The sequence below is a fragment of the Nothoprocta perdicaria genome, unplaced genomic scaffold (genome assembly GCF_003342845.1).
Source record: "Nothoprocta perdicaria isolate Ctin4 unplaced genomic scaffold, notPer1 scaffold_173, whole genome shotgun sequence".
Classification (NCBI taxonomy): Eukaryota; Metazoa; Chordata; class Aves; order Tinamiformes; family Tinamidae; genus Nothoprocta; species Nothoprocta perdicaria.
The window spans coordinates 890,748-909,261 of record NW_020454905.1 but is presented as its reverse complement, the minus strand read 5'-3'; the positions used below and the strand labels follow the sequence as shown (position 1 = coordinate 909,261).

General features: G+C 42.0%; 1 protein-coding gene across 1 annotated transcript in view; it reads left to right on the top strand.

Annotated features, from left to right (window-relative positions):
- Positions 1-12,691: 12,691 nt before the first annotated feature.
- Positions 12,692-18,514, top strand: part of SCIN (scinderin) — a 47,032-nt gene continuing 41,209 nt past the window's right edge. The window contains exons 1-2 of the mRNA XM_026036243.1: positions 12,692-12,890; positions 18,081-18,235. Of these exons, the coding sequence (XP_025892028.1) occupies positions 12,692-12,890; positions 18,081-18,235 (354 nt within the window). The remainder of the gene's footprint in view (positions 12,891-18,080; positions 18,236-18,514) is intronic.

Below are 18,514 nucleotides of genomic sequence, written 5' to 3'. Positions count from 1 at the left end.
GGGAAGGGAAGGGAAGGGAAGGGAAGGGAAGGGAAGGGAAGGGAAGGGAAGGGAAGGGAAGGGAAGGGAAGGAAAACTGCATAAAGTCCTAATTAAGTTCCTGATAATAGAAAACCATTCTCTAGTAATTTTTTAACATGTAACTTCACATATCGTTTATGCTGTGTCAGGGAGAGCTGTCATACTTCTGCTGCCTAGCTCATACCATCGTGATATGCTCTTGTTTGACCATGCAAAAAAACACATCTTCCTACTTATGTAGATAATACCCCTAAAACATCATTGTTATCACTTTTCTGTCTGGAAACTGGTAAGAAAGTAACTGCCTTGTGATACCCATTTCAACTTGAGAAGGTTAGGGGAGATCTCTTAAAAATCTCTTAAATTCTTTAAATCTCTTTAAAAAATGTATTAAATTTATTGTAATGCAACAGACCACACAGTATGTTAATGATTAAGTTCACCACACAGATTTGAAAAATGATGCAGCAAGGAACTCCATGAAAGTAAGAACTAAACATATTTATTCCGAGAGACTTTGTCTCCCATATTTTCAGAATCATAGCTGTTTTCTCTAGAGTAGTGCTCTGTTTCTGTTATTAAGCTTCATCTGTATAGTAGCAACAGGCCCCTGGACTTGAATCATGGACCATGGTGATAGGTGTTGTATAAGTAAAAAAGCTTAGGGTAATAAACGAATGTACTTCTTGTCAGCTCAACAGCTCAATGCTTGACTAGAACATTTAATTAAGTATATTATGGATTTATTCCTAAATCTTGCATTTTATGGGCAAAAATATTAACTCAATATACAGGTGTATTCTATATCTTACCTAGTTCCAAACTGTAAGGCWTTTTTTTTCATTTCACTCCTGTAGACTTCGTTCTAGGCAGAGTGGCTTATCTGATGTTGCAATGGAATTCCCTCTTCAAAGTATATATGAAACTAGCTTACCAAATCTTGTGACAAATGATTCCAAAGATCCTTTACATTTGAARCTGAAATGACAGCATTTAAACATAGGTAAATCTTTGCTGACATGCATATTCATTGCATCAAAATAATTAGCAGTTCATGAGCTGCAGGGAGTAGGACTAAGACAGAGGCAGTCAGCCATAGTGAAGGGTTAAAAGTGGCCTCAGATGAAGCACATTGACYTGTTAGCAATGCTTTTGGCAATATTCAGTATAGAGAAAATAATTCCCTTCCCACTAAGAGWCTGGAACTCTTTCATACAACTTACTCATGCAAATATATTCAATTTTAGGGATACCTGATATAAGTTGCATTCGTGGCTTAAAAAAAAAAAAAAAAAGCTTTCCCATGTGAGTTTGCAGATATCAGCCTCGTAATAATTGTGTGTGCTTAGGCAACTGAATCCGGTTCAATGTGTGTTGTCTTCAGTGTAGATATGAAAGTCCATATCTATAGTCCTCCCAGTGTAGATAGTCTGAAATATCTCTCTGCTCTTACTGTAATTGTTATAGCTGTTATAAAAATAGTTTGATTGCAAATAATTAACTAAGTAGTAGTTAATGTGCATACTCGTACTAATCATGTGGCATAAAACACTAATGTTTTATGTTTACTATCGACAGATTTTTATCTCCTCACTTTCCCCACTTCAGGGGACAACAGTGGTGTTTTGAGGAAAGCAGCAGCACACTGAAGAGCAAGACACATGAAACACTGATTTCCTATAGCTCTTTGGGACAGTAATTCCATTTCTTTGTTCTTCTTGACTTTGATGGAGTCTGGAAAGATAATTATTTGGGGAACATTTTCTCATTTTAGCCTTTAATAGAAAATTATATAGCACTGCACATACCAGTTCATTTGTAGGAATTCGGATATCTATGTTAGACTGTTCAAAGATATGGATTGTTTCAAATATGCATATATTGGGAGAAAGTGATAATGGTTTATATACATCTTTATGTATACATCACACACTTGATGTACATATATCAAACACTTGAACCTAAGGATTTCCGTAAAGAAAGTGTCTCATTCTCATTCTAAAACAGCTCCTTGAAGATTAACAAATGATGAGTTGCAGGAAAAACAAATTGGTCAAAGAATTGGTGCAGGACATGATGAATTGTGAACATAACTCTGCTAAGAAGTACTAAGTCAATATGGTAAGAGATATCAGCAAGACATTTGACACCGTCTCCCATAATATCCTCCTACGGAAGCTCCGGGCGAGTGGACTAGACGAGTGCACGGTGCGGTGGATCGAGGGCTGGCTGGATGGCAGAGCTCAGAGGGTGGTGATAAATGGGGCCGAGTCCAGTTGGAGGTCTGTGGCCAGTGGTGTCCCCCAGGGGTCAGTGATGTCCCCCTGGGCCCAGTGGTGTCCCCCTGGGCCCAGTGCTGTTCAGTTTGTTCATCAATGACCTGGACGAGGGCACGGAGTGCACCCTGAGCAAGTTTGCAGATGACACCAAGCTGGGTGGAGTGGCTGACACTCCGGAGGGCTGTGCTGCCATCCAGAGGGACCTGGACAGGCTGGAGAGTTGGGCAGAGAGGAACCTCCTGAGGTTCAGTAAGGACAAGTGCAGGGTCCTGCACCTGGGGAGGAATAACCCCAGGCATCAGTACAGATTAGGGGTCGACCTGCTGGAAAGCAGCTCCACGGAGAGGGACCTGGGAGTCCTGGTTGACACTAAGTTAACCATGAGTCAGTAGTGTGCCCTCGTGGCCAAGAAGGCCAATGGGATCCTGGCCTGCATCAGGAGGAGTGTTGCCAGCAGGTCAAGGGAGGTGATTCTGCCCCTCTCCTCAGCTCTGGTGAGGCCGCACCTGGAGTACTGTGTGCAGTTCTGGGCTCCCCAGTATMAGAGGGACGTGGAGCTYCTMRAGAGGGTCCAGAGAAGAGCAACCAGGATGATTAAGGGAATGGAACATCTCTCATACGAGGAGAGGCTGAGTGAGCTGGGCCTGTTTTCTCTGGAGAAGAGAAGGCTCAGAGGGGATATGATTAATATGTATAAGTTCAGGAAGGGAGAATGCAGGGAGGAAGGGGACAAGCTGTTCTCACTGGTGGCCAGCGATAGGACGAGGGGTAATGGCCACAAGCTGGAGCACAGGAAGTTCCGTCTCCTGGTGAGGAGGAACTTCTTTACTTTTAGGGTGACAGATCAGTGGAACAGGCTACCCAGGGGGGTTGTGGAGTCTCCTTCTCTGGAGGTCTTCAAAGCCTGCCTGGATGCCACCCTGTGCCACATGCTGTAGGTGTCCCTGCTTGAGCAGGAAGGTTGGACTAGATGATCTCTTGAGGTCCCTTCCAACCTTGAATATTCTGTGATTCTGTGATTCTGTGATATTTATAAAACCTGCACATTTGTCACATCAGATGGCTGAACACAAGCATCTCTGGGCATATCAAGGCTTTTTGGTCTGATGAAAACGTCTGAGGATGAGTTCTTTGATCAAGCTGTCAAAGACTATTCTTATCACAGCCACTCTTGTTCAGTAGCTCTAAGGTACCTTTTGACTTTCCTGCTCTCAGAGGTTCAGAAGGTGATGTGGTGTTCATACTTCATTCTTAGACAATGTGGAGCAAAACTTGGGCTGGCCACAGCAAAGAGAGGTGGTGGTAGTTGCCATTCTAGTAGAGCAGGGACACAGAATCCAGCCTGATCCAGAACACAGAAGTCTTTTCAGTCTCCTGAGGTCTTAGATAAGGAAGGACTTTTGGATGCTGCCAGAAGCTCCATCAGTTTGGGAGGGCCTGGAGGACAACTGATTAAACTCAGTGCAGTTTAGATTACTTTTCCTCAGGGTAGCTTGCACTAGGGAAAGATGCTACCAAATGAGTTCCCAACAGTCTACAGGATGTCCTGCAAAGAATTTGCAGTGCAGGAGAATTTGCATACAGGCATTGCAGCATCACCTTAGAATCTATACGGCAGTGTGGAATATCTGAGTGAGGTGAAGCAATGAAAATGTGCTGATCACAACGCTGAACTCATCCTCCTTGGAAAAAAAAAAAAAACAATAGAGAACAGAGTTTTCTATTGCAACGGCCAGGGTACTCTATCACCAACTTGAGCACCTATATTTTCTACTCCTGTCTTTGGTACGAATGTTCCCAAGAGTCCTTGGAAGTTCCCAAGAGTTCTAAGCAGATTGATGTCCAAAGCAAAAGAAGCATCATTTAAGAGCTTTGTCTCTTAGATATAAATGCCAAATTCTGTGCACTTGTTTTTAGCCAGTACATGATTCAAAATATCTGAACTAAGAGCTGACACCCTTCCTTTTACTTACAGATCACGTTTCATATTGATGGTTTCTATCAGACTGAGAAGATAGATAATTTKTTTATACTAAAATAAAACTTTTTGAATTAAGGACATCTATTTATCTAATACAGGATGTTTTATGTCCAGTTGAATGTATATCTGCTGTTTAAATGCCTTAAAATGTGGACATTCCTTGACATGATCCTGTACGCCCTTCCAAGGAAAAGCAGCRCAATTTTTGTCATGTCTGGGCTGCCAATGTAAGGGCTTTGGGGAGAGGAGAGGGATTTTTTTTTTTTGCAATCATCCTACATGATGTTCCTTCTTGAGCACTGGGGTTGGACTAGATTATCTTTGCAGGTCCCTTCCAACCTCAACCGTTCAGTGATTCTGTGACTATGGGCCTTAACAGCTGAATGGTATGTAAGATATGAAGTCAAATCCAAAGCTTGACCACGRTACTTGCTGATGGATTGATAAGGACAGAGTTGCAGCCCAGCCACCTCTGTCYAGGCATGTCTTAAGGCCTATTACCACCCTCCTCTGTCAGTAAACACACCTACGGAAATCCTTGTCTTCGTCCTGCAATTTGTTGCAGCTTTTCTGCATAGTCATTTTCTCCCTGCCAAACTGGCCCCAGAGGAATTGTGCTTTTCCTCACATAGATTATCACAGATACATGTTAGATAATTTGCCTGGAAGAGGCCTCTGGGGGTTATATGGTCTAACCTCTATAAAAAGCAGGGCCATGTTAGGCTGYGTGCCTTTACAGCAGCCTCTAACACAGCCCCTATGTCTGGCTTCCAGTATCCCAGGAGGACAGAGAAGTGGTGGGATGTGTGCCATGTTGTGATTCTGTGTGGTCTAAAACAAACTCACAGRGAAATTCCTGACCTTTCAACTGGCAAAACTAGTTTGTTCTAAACTGCTTGTACTTCCATGATGTCCAATACTAGTCTGATATTTTATGTAGTGATTGATAACTACATTTAAGTGGCAATGTCTTTGCTTCCACAGGAACCCCAGGTTCAGCAGCATGGTAATGACAGAAGGGACAGAAGTTTACAGAATTAACCAATCTACATATCAAACTTCTGATCTTATGAAATGATATGTCTGYAGGTGCTAGGACAGATACTAGTGCTGATGGGAAATGTGTATGTCTTTTGTCCTGTCACTTCAGGTATCAGCTCTCTGATCTGGTGTGAGACAGGAGGTGTAGGTCCTCCAAGTAGTGCAAACATGGTGATAGAGAGTTCACCTTATAAATGATATTTAAATATTTTAGAAAATATCTGTTAGTTAAATAGTGTTATTCAKCGGGAACACAGTAAAAGAACTTTATCTGGTTTTATCAATGAGTTTATGATCTCTTTGATTTGATTCTTAATTTCTGAAATAACAYTGAAGGTGTTATTATTATCTTTTTCTCTTGAGGACTGATGAGGCCGAGTGCCACTACAAATTAATTTTGGAAATCTCCTGCTGTCTCTGCCCAAGAACATATGATSTGTAAACTGTTCCAGAGTGATGTCCCCCACTTCCTCATGCTTTGATAGGATCAGTTGTTTTGTTCTGAACTCTAAGTATTACATGCCCTCAACGCTCAACACTATCAGGTAGATTAAACTCCCTTTAAACACAGTGTGTTGGATGTTGAGTGTAAAAGGGTGATGCACTCCTGAAAGTCAGTGTGCATTACTGAAGACTTTGAAGCTGTATCCAACAGCTAGGTTTGGTCTCAGAGTTTACTGTAAGCAAGCTACACAGCAAATATACCCCAGCTGGCTATATAGCATAAGAAAAAATGCATATTGGATTGTTTTGCCCTTTCCAAAAGATATGATTTACACACTGTTAGGGGAAGCTGGAGGCACTATTGAGAATCCCTTAAGAGCTCACAGGTCTGTGTGTACAGCTGGGGAGTTGGGCMTTTTTCTGTGATTTCCCTGATGCAACCACAGGGGAAAAAATATGTACTACGCTAACATTGAAAAGGTCATGCTTAGTGTTAAACACATCTTTGTACCAATCAGGGAGCAATTGCATTCTTTTTCCAGACACTTGCTTTGTTTGAAATTTAGCATTCTCTAAACTTGGATTTGGAAAGAATTAAGTCTCCAGCCTGCCTGGAAAGTGTCTGTTTTCTAAGTGCCAAGTAAACCTGACCCAGAAGATGTTGGTTTCCCTGCGCAGTCACACATGAGAAGTTAGTAAGAAAATGAACAGCTAGTGAATTTCAAAGATTACTAGGATTTTATTTCTTGTTGGTGGACATAATCAATATATAATAGTATCGTATCAATGTGCAAATATTATCTACGCCTCCCAAAGCAGCAGGAGTGAGAGAGCAATGAAGTGGTACATTTGGAAGAATTCTGCATAAAGCTCTTAAATCTCAGAGAAAGCCGAGTACAGATAACACATCAAGACTTGGCTAAAGCATTTTTCTTATGCCCAAGCAGTTGTTGATACTGGAGATTCAAGCAAAATCTCTAAGCCTTTTTAATTTTTTTTATTCTCACTGTGGTAGTGTAAATGAACTGCAAATCTTGCTGATGGATATGTCAGGCACTTGGGCACAAGCCAGGTGCAGGGTGAACACCACTTAGCCTCGTGTATAAGAAATGACTGGCATCCATAACCAAAAACGTTTCAGAACTAAAATCCGTTCCAGGAAATAGGTTTCATTGCCTTCAGGGTCCTTAGGAACAGGCTTACAGAGGTGAATTCTTTCATGTTGCACAACACTATTGGATTGTTTCTTTTAGAAACATTTTATAAAACCTCTTTAGATTGTGTAGATGCAGCAAATTTGGATTCTTTCTAAAAGTCATAAAGAAAGAGCAGGCTTGAAGGTTAATTTTAAATGCTGAAAGCTCAAGCAACCTGAAGAAATAAGTATGTTCAAAAATGCCACRCAAGAAAACTGACTGTTAAGAAAAAACTGTTAGATTCTTTTGGATTCTGTAGGGTATTAATACTAATATTTTGYTTATGTATTGAACCTTTTCTTTAGAGTTTTATTATAAAACAGGAGAGTTATGCAATACTCAGTGAAGGAGTGAGRCCTGAATGAAATGGCACTTGGTTTACACTTTTCATTTACATAAAATTTCCTGTTTATTTATTTACTTACTTCTTTCTACTTCGGTACCACTCAGGAAATGCTGGGAATTTCCTGGTTAAATTTTGTCTACATGATTGCAAAGGGCAACACCAGCGATGGAAGCTGGAGAGCAGGGGGTTAAGAGGCCACATGTGGAGGGCCTCTGAGGAGGCAGCGGGAGGCCAGGCTGCAGGAACGGCTGCTCCCATTGCGAGCACCTCTAAATAGTTCTTTTAATAGTGAGCCAGATTGATTTTAGTAGCATGGGATTTTCACACGTCACAGACCAACAGGCAGGTCATGAAACASAGGTTTATTCTGCAGTGGTTTAAAATGCAAAGTTTTATAAACATTGAAGGGTTGCTTTTCCTCCTTGGATTGGCCTTGCCTTGGATGGAAAAAGTAAAACAAGGAAGTGTCTGTCATGCAGGTTGTATTAAAATCATACTCACTTCAGTAAGCTTATCTGTAGCATGTTCCTCAGATGATACTTTTTTATTAATCATCCYTTATTCTGTAAAACAAAAAACAAAACCCAACTGCTGTTTATTTTCACTAGCATCCTACACAGCTGAAGAAGGTGAAGTGGTAATGGAGTCCCTCAAGTTTTCCTCGTAGCCAGTGGAAAGTTAAAGCACAGTGCAATAAACAGAAAATTTCAGTAAATGTTTTCCTAAGAGGGAAATGGTTCTTGGTTATCCTCTCAAAGTAAAGAATAAACAATGTTACTAGAGAAAACAAGAACCAGATGAAAACCAGACAAAGTCAAAGAGTACCAAGGGAATCTCTTTTTCTAAACTGAGGAAATTTTGTGGCCTTGTGGCAAAGGCAAGGAAGGAAAGGGAATATAATGACCTGGTCTATTTTAAAATAATTAGCAATACGAATGTTCCCCTCTGATCAAAGTCAGTTAGTATGTTTTGTGTGAAGCTTGGCATTGAGTAAATAAACAAGTATTTTTGTGAATCCAGTAAGAGCTGGATGAAGCTCTACGTGACTTCCACGTGTGGGCTTCAGCACACACAGCCCAGTGGCATCGGGCTGCCTTACTGGGTCACCGAAAAAAAAATCATCAAAATTTACCAAATATATTAATGGAACCTACTAATCTGTCTCTTAGGTTTTCTAGCACATATGCATTACTAAGGCGGAGGAGGAAGATTTTGGATAGAGACAATATTTAGGCTTGCTTTCTATCAAGGCCAGAGTTTGTAAAKGTGGGGAACAAGAAAGCAAGAGAATCATTGAACTAGGGAGCTTAGTTTTCCCAGCATGGTAGGATAGGAATAGCTCAATTGCTCTTGCAGAATAAACTGAAGAGGGAAAAGAGATATTTAAGCTACTGAACCTGGTGGGAGACGCTACGGGGTGCTTTGTAGCTGTTCAACATCTGCTTAAGCCYGGGAAGAGCAAGTGTTGTAACTCTGTCTGGGAGCCCAAGATTGACCAGAAGGAACCAAGGGAGAGAGAAATAATGTAGATGTGTTTTTTTGATAGAACTGGAGTGGTCATTTATTCTGGGAGCTGTGCCTAATGCTAGGTAGGATTGTATTTCACTGTCTCAAATCAATTCCGTGTTTTCCTCATATTTTATTTTATCTGGTATCTGCCAGTTCGTCAGTGAACAATCAAATTGGAASAGTAATTGGGAGAACAAGATCTGCCAAGAAAAAACATTTCTGCCTCTTAGGACATGCTTTTAGTAGAAAATTAGCCACCTGAAAACAAGACATTAAGAAAATATGCTGATTCCAATATCAGTTTTTACTTTGGGGTTTAGGGCTGAGGGAGTTGCAAGATTTACTAATCAGACTGGAGTTGATATGAAACGTGCGTTCCTCAGACTTTCTTATGAGAAAAGGTTTTCCTGGTAAATAGCAAAAAGTTAACAAAATTTTTCCTTGTGGCCTTGCTTGTCACTTAAACTTATGAAATTAACTGGAAAAAAATGTTGTTAGTGGGTTCTCAATGTCAATTCACCTTCAGGCTTTGTACTTATAGTGCTAACCAGAAAACAGGGAGATTGAATCCTTTTCCCAGGATGTCTCAGTATCTTGAAACAGAAATCAGTCCCAAGGTTTGATTTAAGTAGTTCTTCCTGTAGACCTCTTGAGCTACTTCCAGACCTCATGTCTTGAGCACGCTCTATCAAAAGGTGACTATTTTGGATGCTGTTTCCAGCAGGTTTGCAGATCTCAGCATCTTTTTAGAGAAATAGTATACTTTTCAATATTGCAGAGAAAAAGAAGTACATTTTATCAAACAGGTAATCYGGATGTAGAAAATTAAATTTATGRGTGTTCTTTCAATCTTCTTCAGATAGGTTTTTAGGTCTGCTAATTTCAGTGGGCAGATCCCTACTGTAAACTCACTGCAAACTTAAATCTCTGCTGTTGTAAGTGCTAAAGAGGAGTAGCAAGACCTTCCGACCCTCCTGCAYGACCTGGTAGGGCATCGCACTTGGGACAAGGGAAGACTGGGCATTTAAAGATGGTAAAACCTCAATCTGTGCAGACACRCTGATAGAAATATCACATTTTCTCTCTCCATCTGTGCTCCAGTTCTGAAGCAGCGGTCAGCTGTGATAGCCACCCGTCCCTTGGGAAAGGGTGTGAGCAAAATGCTTTCCTTTTAATACTCCAGAGCTAGAGCAGCACTCTGCCTTTGCTACATTTATGCAAAGCCATAATTCACCACGTAAATATAAACTTTATCTTTTTTCAATWAGGAAATTAGAATGAAATTTTTTGAAATGTCAAAAGTAGTCTAAAATTCCATTAGAATATAATTTCCAAGAAGTTTCGCAATCGTGAATTGACCTGTGCCTTCTAGAACAATAAATGAATGCTATTTTATAGTCTTCCCTATCCCAGTTCAAGGACCTGGAAAAAAGCACATTACATTTAATTTCAAATATTCTCTCTGAATGTATATCAGTAACAAGAACAGTTCTCATTTTTTTCCACCAAAAATTTCCCTTTGAAATAACAGTGCATTAGAAAGCCTTTGGTTGTTTAAAATGTTATGCAAAATCTCTGGACTGCTAACCTTGTCAGTGCTCATCTTTGCTACAAGAATCAGACATCAAGGGATCAACACAAAAGACACAATTTTCATAAAATGGCAGACATACATAATAGGAGACAGATTGCAAAAGAACTGCAAAAGAGACCAAAAAAAAAAAAAAAAAAAAGGAATTGTACAAATAAATATTCTGGCACTTACAATATAGACTGGAACCCATGATTTCCTTTGTCAGTGGCCAGTAAACGACTACACAGCTCATAACTTTGTTAAGACAAACTTGTGCTTGAGAAAACTTTGCCGTGTGCGCTTAAATCCTCTCATGTGTGAGCAATCACGCAGAGGGAATCCCACAGACTTCACTCTGGGACAAAACAGTTACACTGTGCTGGTGTCCTTAAACTTTGCCTATTTCTGTGCCATCCTGGGCACAATAAATGCAGAACAAATAAGAGCATTATGGTGTATTTAATTACAACTGCAGGGAGATGGCTGAGAGTAGCATTGAAAATCTGAAGCTAGAATAGGGAGATTTAAATATATTCTACTGAGCTGTGTAATCTGTGCATAAACAGTCTTATCTTGGCAATATAGATAGAACAGGGAAGAGACATGAGGTTGGATTAGATTAGATAGCTTTGAGGTCATATTTGGGCAAAACTCAGCACTTTTCGAAAGCAGGTGTAGCTTGCCAACTGCAAGCATACAAGGACAAAAAAAAAAAAAAAAATAAAAAGCTTGATAAAGAAAAACTTGATAAAAGCAAGTGACTAAAAGTGAAAAGTGGCAGATCCTCACCTGGGCAGGTGAATATTAACATGCTGGCTGTGAGCTTGAGCTGTGACGCACTCGCCTGGACCATGGGCACAGCAGAGCGCCASAGCTTGCAGTTCTCAACAGAAGGGATGGACTATAGGGTGCTTGTCCATCCCCGTCTGGCCAAGTGACAGGATGCTCACCAAAAGGGACACGCTGATAGTTACATAGGGCATTGCTGCAGCTTTTCCCACACCAGCTAAATTGCACACAAGGTGGTARAAAAGGAAAGCAGGGAAGGTATGCAGTATGTCTTAGATGTGGTGCTACTTTTAGCTTGCTGCCAGGAAGAGCTGCCCTAGGTACGTTACTGCACTCGGCAATGCCTCAGCCTCCTTACTGAGGCTGCCCTGATGCACCACAGGACGGTAGTTACCTCCTCCTGTAGTAACTTGCTCAAAGAGCATTCTCATGAGCTTGAAAATTCAGCTGCATGGGCAAGGTGATGCACCTAGACACAAGTCTTTCTGAAAGGTATCATTCTACCTCCCAATAGCTTCAGCTTCAACTCTGCTTCTCTGCATCCTGCCCAAGTTAATCCACCACCTGTCAATGCCCAATGAAAACTGTTAACTGGTTGTGATTTTCAGGACGTAAACGGCTAGCAGGGTGACAAAGAACCATATATAGGGGTAGGCTGTGAGGAAATGAGTTGTTGCTGTGCATGGTGAAGAGCAACACACACACACACAAAGAGAGACAAAAAGAAACCACCACATTTTTTTTTCACCCTTGAAAAAAGATTCTTGGYAATTCTGAACTAGGAAAATAAAATCATATGATGAGAGAAGAGAGCTGTGGTTCTGCATTTCCTTTCTTCTCTGGGGGAAAAGAGAGAGGAGGGAAAGGGAGGGGAGGGGAGGGGAGAGGGTGCCAACAAGCGTAAGTTATAAAAACTCTAGGCACGTGGATATGAGCAATTTACAAAGACAAGGCGGGTAGGAGAGTTGCACTAGCAAAGGGCTCAGTGAGATAACCCYSGCGGTCACTGGGCTAGCCCAGTCGTGCTGCGCCCTGGGGCGGTCACTGGGCTAGCCCAGYCGTGCTGCGCCCTGGGGCTTCCGTTTAATTTCAGAAGGAAGCTCTCTGTTCGCTGCACTAGAGGCTCTCGTGGGCCGGTTGCTTGCAAAACCTCCATTGGCACAGAGAGCACAGAGAGACAAGATGTGAAGTGCTTGGATTTGTAGGTATCTCTCTCTCAAAAGAAAGAAAGAAAGGAGGGAAGGGAAAAAAAGGAAAAAGAAAAATAAAGGAAAAAGCAAAAAAAAAAAAGTAGAAAAATAAAGAAAGGAAAAAGAAAGAAAAAAAAAAAGAAAGAAAAAAAAAGAACAGTAAATACAAGAAGAAAAGAAGTGGGCAGAGCCCACCGCCCACTCGCACAGCGGCCCGGCCCAGGCGCGGCCCGGGCGGGACCAGCGGCGGCGCCGCCCCCGGGCGCTATAAGGGCGCGGGCCGGCGCGGGGCGCGCCCGCTGCCGCGGCTGCCGCGCTCGCCATGTCGCCCTCGCTCTACCACAAGGAGTTCGCCCGCGCCGGGCAGCAGAGCGGCCTCCAGGTGTGGCGCGTGGAGCGGCTGGAGCTGGTGCCCGTGCCTCCCGGCTGCCACGGAGACTTCTTCGTGGGCGACGCGTACCTCGTGCTGTTCACGGTGCGCCGCGGAGCCACCGCCGCCTTCCGCCTGCACTACTGGCTCGGTAGGGCCGGGAGGCGCGGGCAGGGGCTGCCCCGAGCCCCTGCTGCACGGCTCGGGGCTCGCGGGTGGCAGGGGTGGCAGGAGGGCATCCCCTYGCCTTGCGGTGTGGCTTGTGGAAGGGTGAAAGGCAAGTGGTGGCACGTGCAAGCGGGAATCACTGCCCTGCAGCTGAAGAGGACAGGTGACTCCCCCTGGATTCCCTGGGGCTGAAAACTCCTTTTGGCTTTCTCCCCGTGCTCATGGYCTGCTGGCTGAAGCCTGCATGAGAAGTGACAGTTACTCTACTTTCTGATGCAGTTTGAGAGGTTGGTGGTGAAGTCACCAGAGCAGTATTTTTAAAAACAATGAAACGTATTTGCTGTAGTGCTATATGCAATAGCACCTCCTCAAGCAACAGGGAACACTGGGGTCTGGCTGATACAGCTCGCTGCCCCTCTGGACTAGCATAGTGCTTGGGCAGAATAGAAGCTGGTAATAAATGCCCCTTGTTAGTGCATTCTTAGTTGGATTCATCTTCTTTAGACCTTCTTATGTAGTCACTAAGTCATCTGACCCTRCTGGCTCCCTGCGTGGCAACCACGGGTCTGTTGCCCTTGTGTTGTCTCATCCTGAGACTTGTGTTTTATGCAGTCATTTCTGCAGATATGCACTGACAGGCCAGTATGTATGAGCCTATTTGATGTGTTTGAGTTCCCATGGATCTCAATGTGCTTCTGGATGTGTGGGAAAAACCAATAGCTGGTAACTCTGGTATTGTTTCTGCCCAAACATTTGAAGCTTGTTTAGTTTCACTAGTGTCAATGAGGAATGAAGAGCTGGGTGCTGGATGGTATCTGCGTGCGTGAGGGTAATCATAGATGGCAGCATCAGTGAGCTTCTGGCAGGTGTTCTCATGTTGGCAGCACTTGTTGGTTATTACTAGACTTCGCCAAGCTAGACAGTGCTYGTCAGTATTGTGGTGGAGACTCTTGTTTTTGACACTTACCTAGTAGCTAAAATATAGTGGATTCTCCTCAAAGATGTGGAGAGCCCTTACCTGCGTGGAACTGAAATCCACCACCACTCAGTTGTTCAAACCTCTTTGCTGTTGGCTAGAGACCTGCCAGCAGCTGGGGGTGCCCTTCATTCTTCATGCAGAAGACCTTGATAGCAGCACATTTAGCACCTTGAATAATGCTTCCTGCCTGCAAGACCTGCAGTAGAGGCTAGCGGACAGTGAAATGCTCCTGCAAAGTTTAATAGCAACAGGAGACCTGAATTCCATGCGAGTTATGCAGGAAAGAGCAGTTGGATTTGGGTAGGAGTTTGCATGACTGGTATCTCTGACTCTCATTACTCCTGGAGATGCCAAACTTTGCATGAGCAGCTGCTTTTTTAACCTGTGGCCAGAAAGACCTTGGATTTTGTGAAGACTTCCTGTAAATCTCCAAGAAGTAACTGAAAGTCAAATTAAGTGAGATTTCAGGATGGAAAGAAATTCTTGTGAAATTGGGTGGGTGGAAATCCTATGGACTTTTCACCTACCACACACTTGTCTTCTGCTGTGGAAACTTCTGCATACTTGATTCCTTCAGTACCTTGCCATTTGGTTATGCGTTTGTCATTCCTGCCTGTCATCTCTGTGAGCCTGCATGACAGCTTTGAATCTGGATGGATTCTGACTTGATATTCATCCACAACATCCCAGGCTTCCTCCTAATGTGTCCTCCTAACCTTGTGTGTACCTGAAGGGATGGAAAGAGGTCTATATCATGGCCATAGTTGAAAACCTTATGCCTGGGCTCATTCAGTGCAATTAGATGGTATTGAGTAAAATGTTTCTGAGGTAGCCCTTCAGCCACAGAATAGTTTTTTCTTTTCTTTCCTCTTTGTATACTTCTATATATACTTCTATAGGTATACTTCTAACAGACCAGGGTCTGCTCTTTAGCCAAGAAGGCTGCATTAAAGCTAAACTGTCGTTTTCTGGCATCTCAAACTGAGCTAGGCTTGCTTCCTGAAGACTTTTTTAGAAAACTAAGACATATGGATGTCATTAATTTGTTGCAATTTTCACATCTTTGTCTTTTCAATTGTTAAAAGTTAGTGTTTGCTTGTGTAGTGTTTTAGGTTAGTGTAGATTTTATARTTGAATGCAATTAGTCATCTTACAGCATATTTTAACTTGGAGAGTTTTTATTTCACTGATTTAAGCTAAGCTAGYGTCATTTTTATAGGTAACATCCTCTTTTAGTTAAAAATTATTTATAGCCAAGTTTTCTCTAAAGTAACTCTGGTAAGTATTCTTGATAATGTTATTGCTGAAGAATTTAAACTGTATAGCTTGCCACACCTATTTATATGAAAGCAAAACAGGAACTAACATAATAAAAAAAGGTAAATATAAATTTATCAGCCTGAGGAGATCTATTGATTTGAACTGAGATAGAAGAACTTTTAAACAGTTAAAAATAACCTGTGAGACATTCCAGTTTTTGTTCTTCACAGGAGAAAAAGAAAAAAAAGATGTTTTTTAAGAGGAGGGCAAAGTGGAAGGGGGCTACGGTACTCTTCTTCTGTATGTCCTATTCATAGGACAGACTTCCATGCTTTAATTTAGAAAGTAAATCTGAATGACACATCTGAAGTACCAGTTCAGGCTAGGAATTGAAAAATGCTCACTGCCCTTGTGCAGGCAACCTGTGTCCCACTTCCTTAGCTGTATGGGGACAGCATCCTTGCCTATATTTCCTTGAAAAGGTACCTTACTCGAGACTTTTTAGGACTGAGTAGGGCAGAGAGGCACCTAATCTTTTTACTAAGAAAAGCATACTAGTGTACTACGTAAGAAAAGTATAACTAGTTATGTTGAAGCAAGTTTAGTCCGAAGCATCCTGCCTCAGCTGCAGAGCTAAGGCTTGCGTGGTAGTTATCTCCTTACAGCCCAGGTGGGGTAGCTTCTTTGAGGTAACTTAATCTGCTGGAGCATGGCAAGGAGATCACAGCAGCTTCACACCACATCTTGGTAGTGGAATCTGTCCTTAAGTTGGCACAGCACTTGCAGTTTAGATGTGCACACAGGTGTTGAGATAGCTACGAAGACATTCTTAGCTAAACTACTAGCTGACTCTTCTGCTCAATGGAAAGACTATGCAAGCTTTGAAAACAGCCATTTGGGTGTATTTTGTGACAACTGTTTTTCCAGTTCAGCTCTGGATACAGAATTTCAGGAACCTGGTGAGTCAATTTGACAATTTCAAGCCTATTAAAATGGGGGATGGGAGGAGTTAGTTGAGCAGCAATATTACTGTTAATTTGCTCTTACAAATGTTAATTAATGTTAATTTGCTCTTACAAATCTTTCCTTGAAGTGAGGTTCAGAATACGTGGTGATGCAGACACAAGCCCAACATGAAGAGAGTTACCTGTACTTGAAATTGTCACAAGCAGAAGTGGCAGGTACTATTCCAGGATGAGACTGCTTGTGGGAATAAGAATGGCTATGGCCTTCTCAGTTTTGTTTATAAAACAATGCCTGTGTGTTTTGTTAACTATCCTTGATCCTTGTCCTCCGAGGCAAAGTACTAAGACCTAATCCTGTATACCAGAATCAGTTGTGGTTAAATTCCCATTCTTCCTCATCAGAACCTTGTACACTGGGGCTTGTTCAGAGCTGCTTTTAACTTAGACTAAAAGGCAAACCTGATTTCCTCATGTCTTGAACACACTACAGTATGGTTCATGTACATTTGTGTGTAGTTTTTAATAGGTTTTCACTGACTAGTTTATTGCAAAACAGCTGCGAGCTATGGTAGTGGTTCTGATATCTAATGATGCTCCAAGCACAGTTTTCTTGGACCTTGACCCCTGCTGTATAATTATAAACAATAAATCTAAAGGATCTAGTTTCAAGGGAAATGAATAGCCATATAAAAGCATTGAGGTCTGAGAAAGAAGAAATTGCAGTGTGACAATATGCATCACTCTTAAGCGATGGGGTTTTATTTAAAAAAAAAAAGTACTTGGGTTGCATCCTGTGCATCCTGATTTCACAAATTTTCTACGTCTTTTTGGGCAGGCCTTGCTGCTTTTTGTTCCTTATGCCTCATTTTTCTTTGCTGTCCTTTTGGCATCCACTTAATCCTTGCTGCTTGCTTACTATGGGTTTTCAGTGCGCCACAAAAGTGACAACAGTAGTATTAGTGCTTGAGGCAGAAGTGGAGAAGTGTTAAGAGCTTGGGAAAGCTGTTGGTATATGGAGAAAGGGGTTACTTTGGGAGTTTGTGCTGCTGAGCCAGTGATACCAGGCGGCTGAGCCTAGTTCAAGGAGACATTCAAGCAAGGAGAAACTCTAGTGCTTGCCCTTGGGTGATCCATCTTTGCCACACTTGCTGTTTCCCTGCATCCAGCTGATGGCTCCTGACTTGCCACATCATCAGCTTCTCCTGTAGCCCAGGCTTTAATCTTGCCCTAATGCACAGCCTGCTTTGCAGAGTGAGTAGGCCACCAACATCCTAAGTAAGGAAGGCCATTTGGCTCCAACCTTGGGAACAGACAGAACTCTAAAAGGTTCTTTCTTCATCAGGACCTACTTTGTTGCTCAGCCCCAAAGCTGTTTTTCTTTCTCACAGCTTTATCAGGTGATCTAACAAGATATCTATGCAAAACATCCTTGCTTGTGCTATCATGTTAATAGGAATACTCAATATTAACTTTGTTTATAGCTTAAGAAAAAACATGTTGAGTTGCTCTTATGCTTAATATGTTTTGCTGTTTAACCAGTCCTATGGTGTTACCTTCCTGTAATTTTCACACCTAGCTTGAGTACAGAAGTGGGTTACCAGATAAGTCTGGTATCCCACTAAATTAACTTTTTGAGATTTTGTTTAAATGGATTGAGAGGACAGAAATTCAGCTTTTGCCTCCTGTTCTTAGCTTATGAAGTCTGTTTGCAGCAGGCTAAGAAACAGTCAAGGTGATAGTGCTTTTGCCAGTGACTCAGGTTATGATGCAGGGCTCTGTCACAGCACATACACAGACTGTACGAGCTGCAGGGCTCTGTCACAGCACATACACAGACTGTACAAGCTGCAGGGCTCTGTCACAGCACATACACAGACTGTACAAGCTTTAGAAGACAGAAACTACTTCTACAACAAAATTCAAAGGTATGTATTGGGTTTAATAGGCAAAATATCTCATTTTCTTTCAGGGAAAGAATGTACCCAAGATGAAAGCACGGCTGCGGCAATTTTTGCTGTTCAGATGGATGACTACTTAGGAGGAAAGCCTGTTCAGAGCAGAGAAATTCAAGGATATGAGTCTACTGAGTTTGTGGGATATTTCAAAGGAGGAATTAAGTACAAGGTAAAGAGGCAGCTGAGAAAATGCACTCCTAAAATATTTAACACTGTCTCCCAAGGTAGAAACAAATCTTTAATGGACTTGAAAAACTGCTTTGTCTGCTAATGAATATTTCAGAAATTGTTTCTTAATGCACAGTAGTATTAGATCTGTGCTAAACTATGAGCTCAATACTTGCAGAGTACATGAATGCTTAACAGCCTTTGTTGACATSTGGCCCCAAAAGCTTCCCCAAAATTAAACTACTTTGAGAATGTTCTTGTCACTAAGGGATCTCACGGT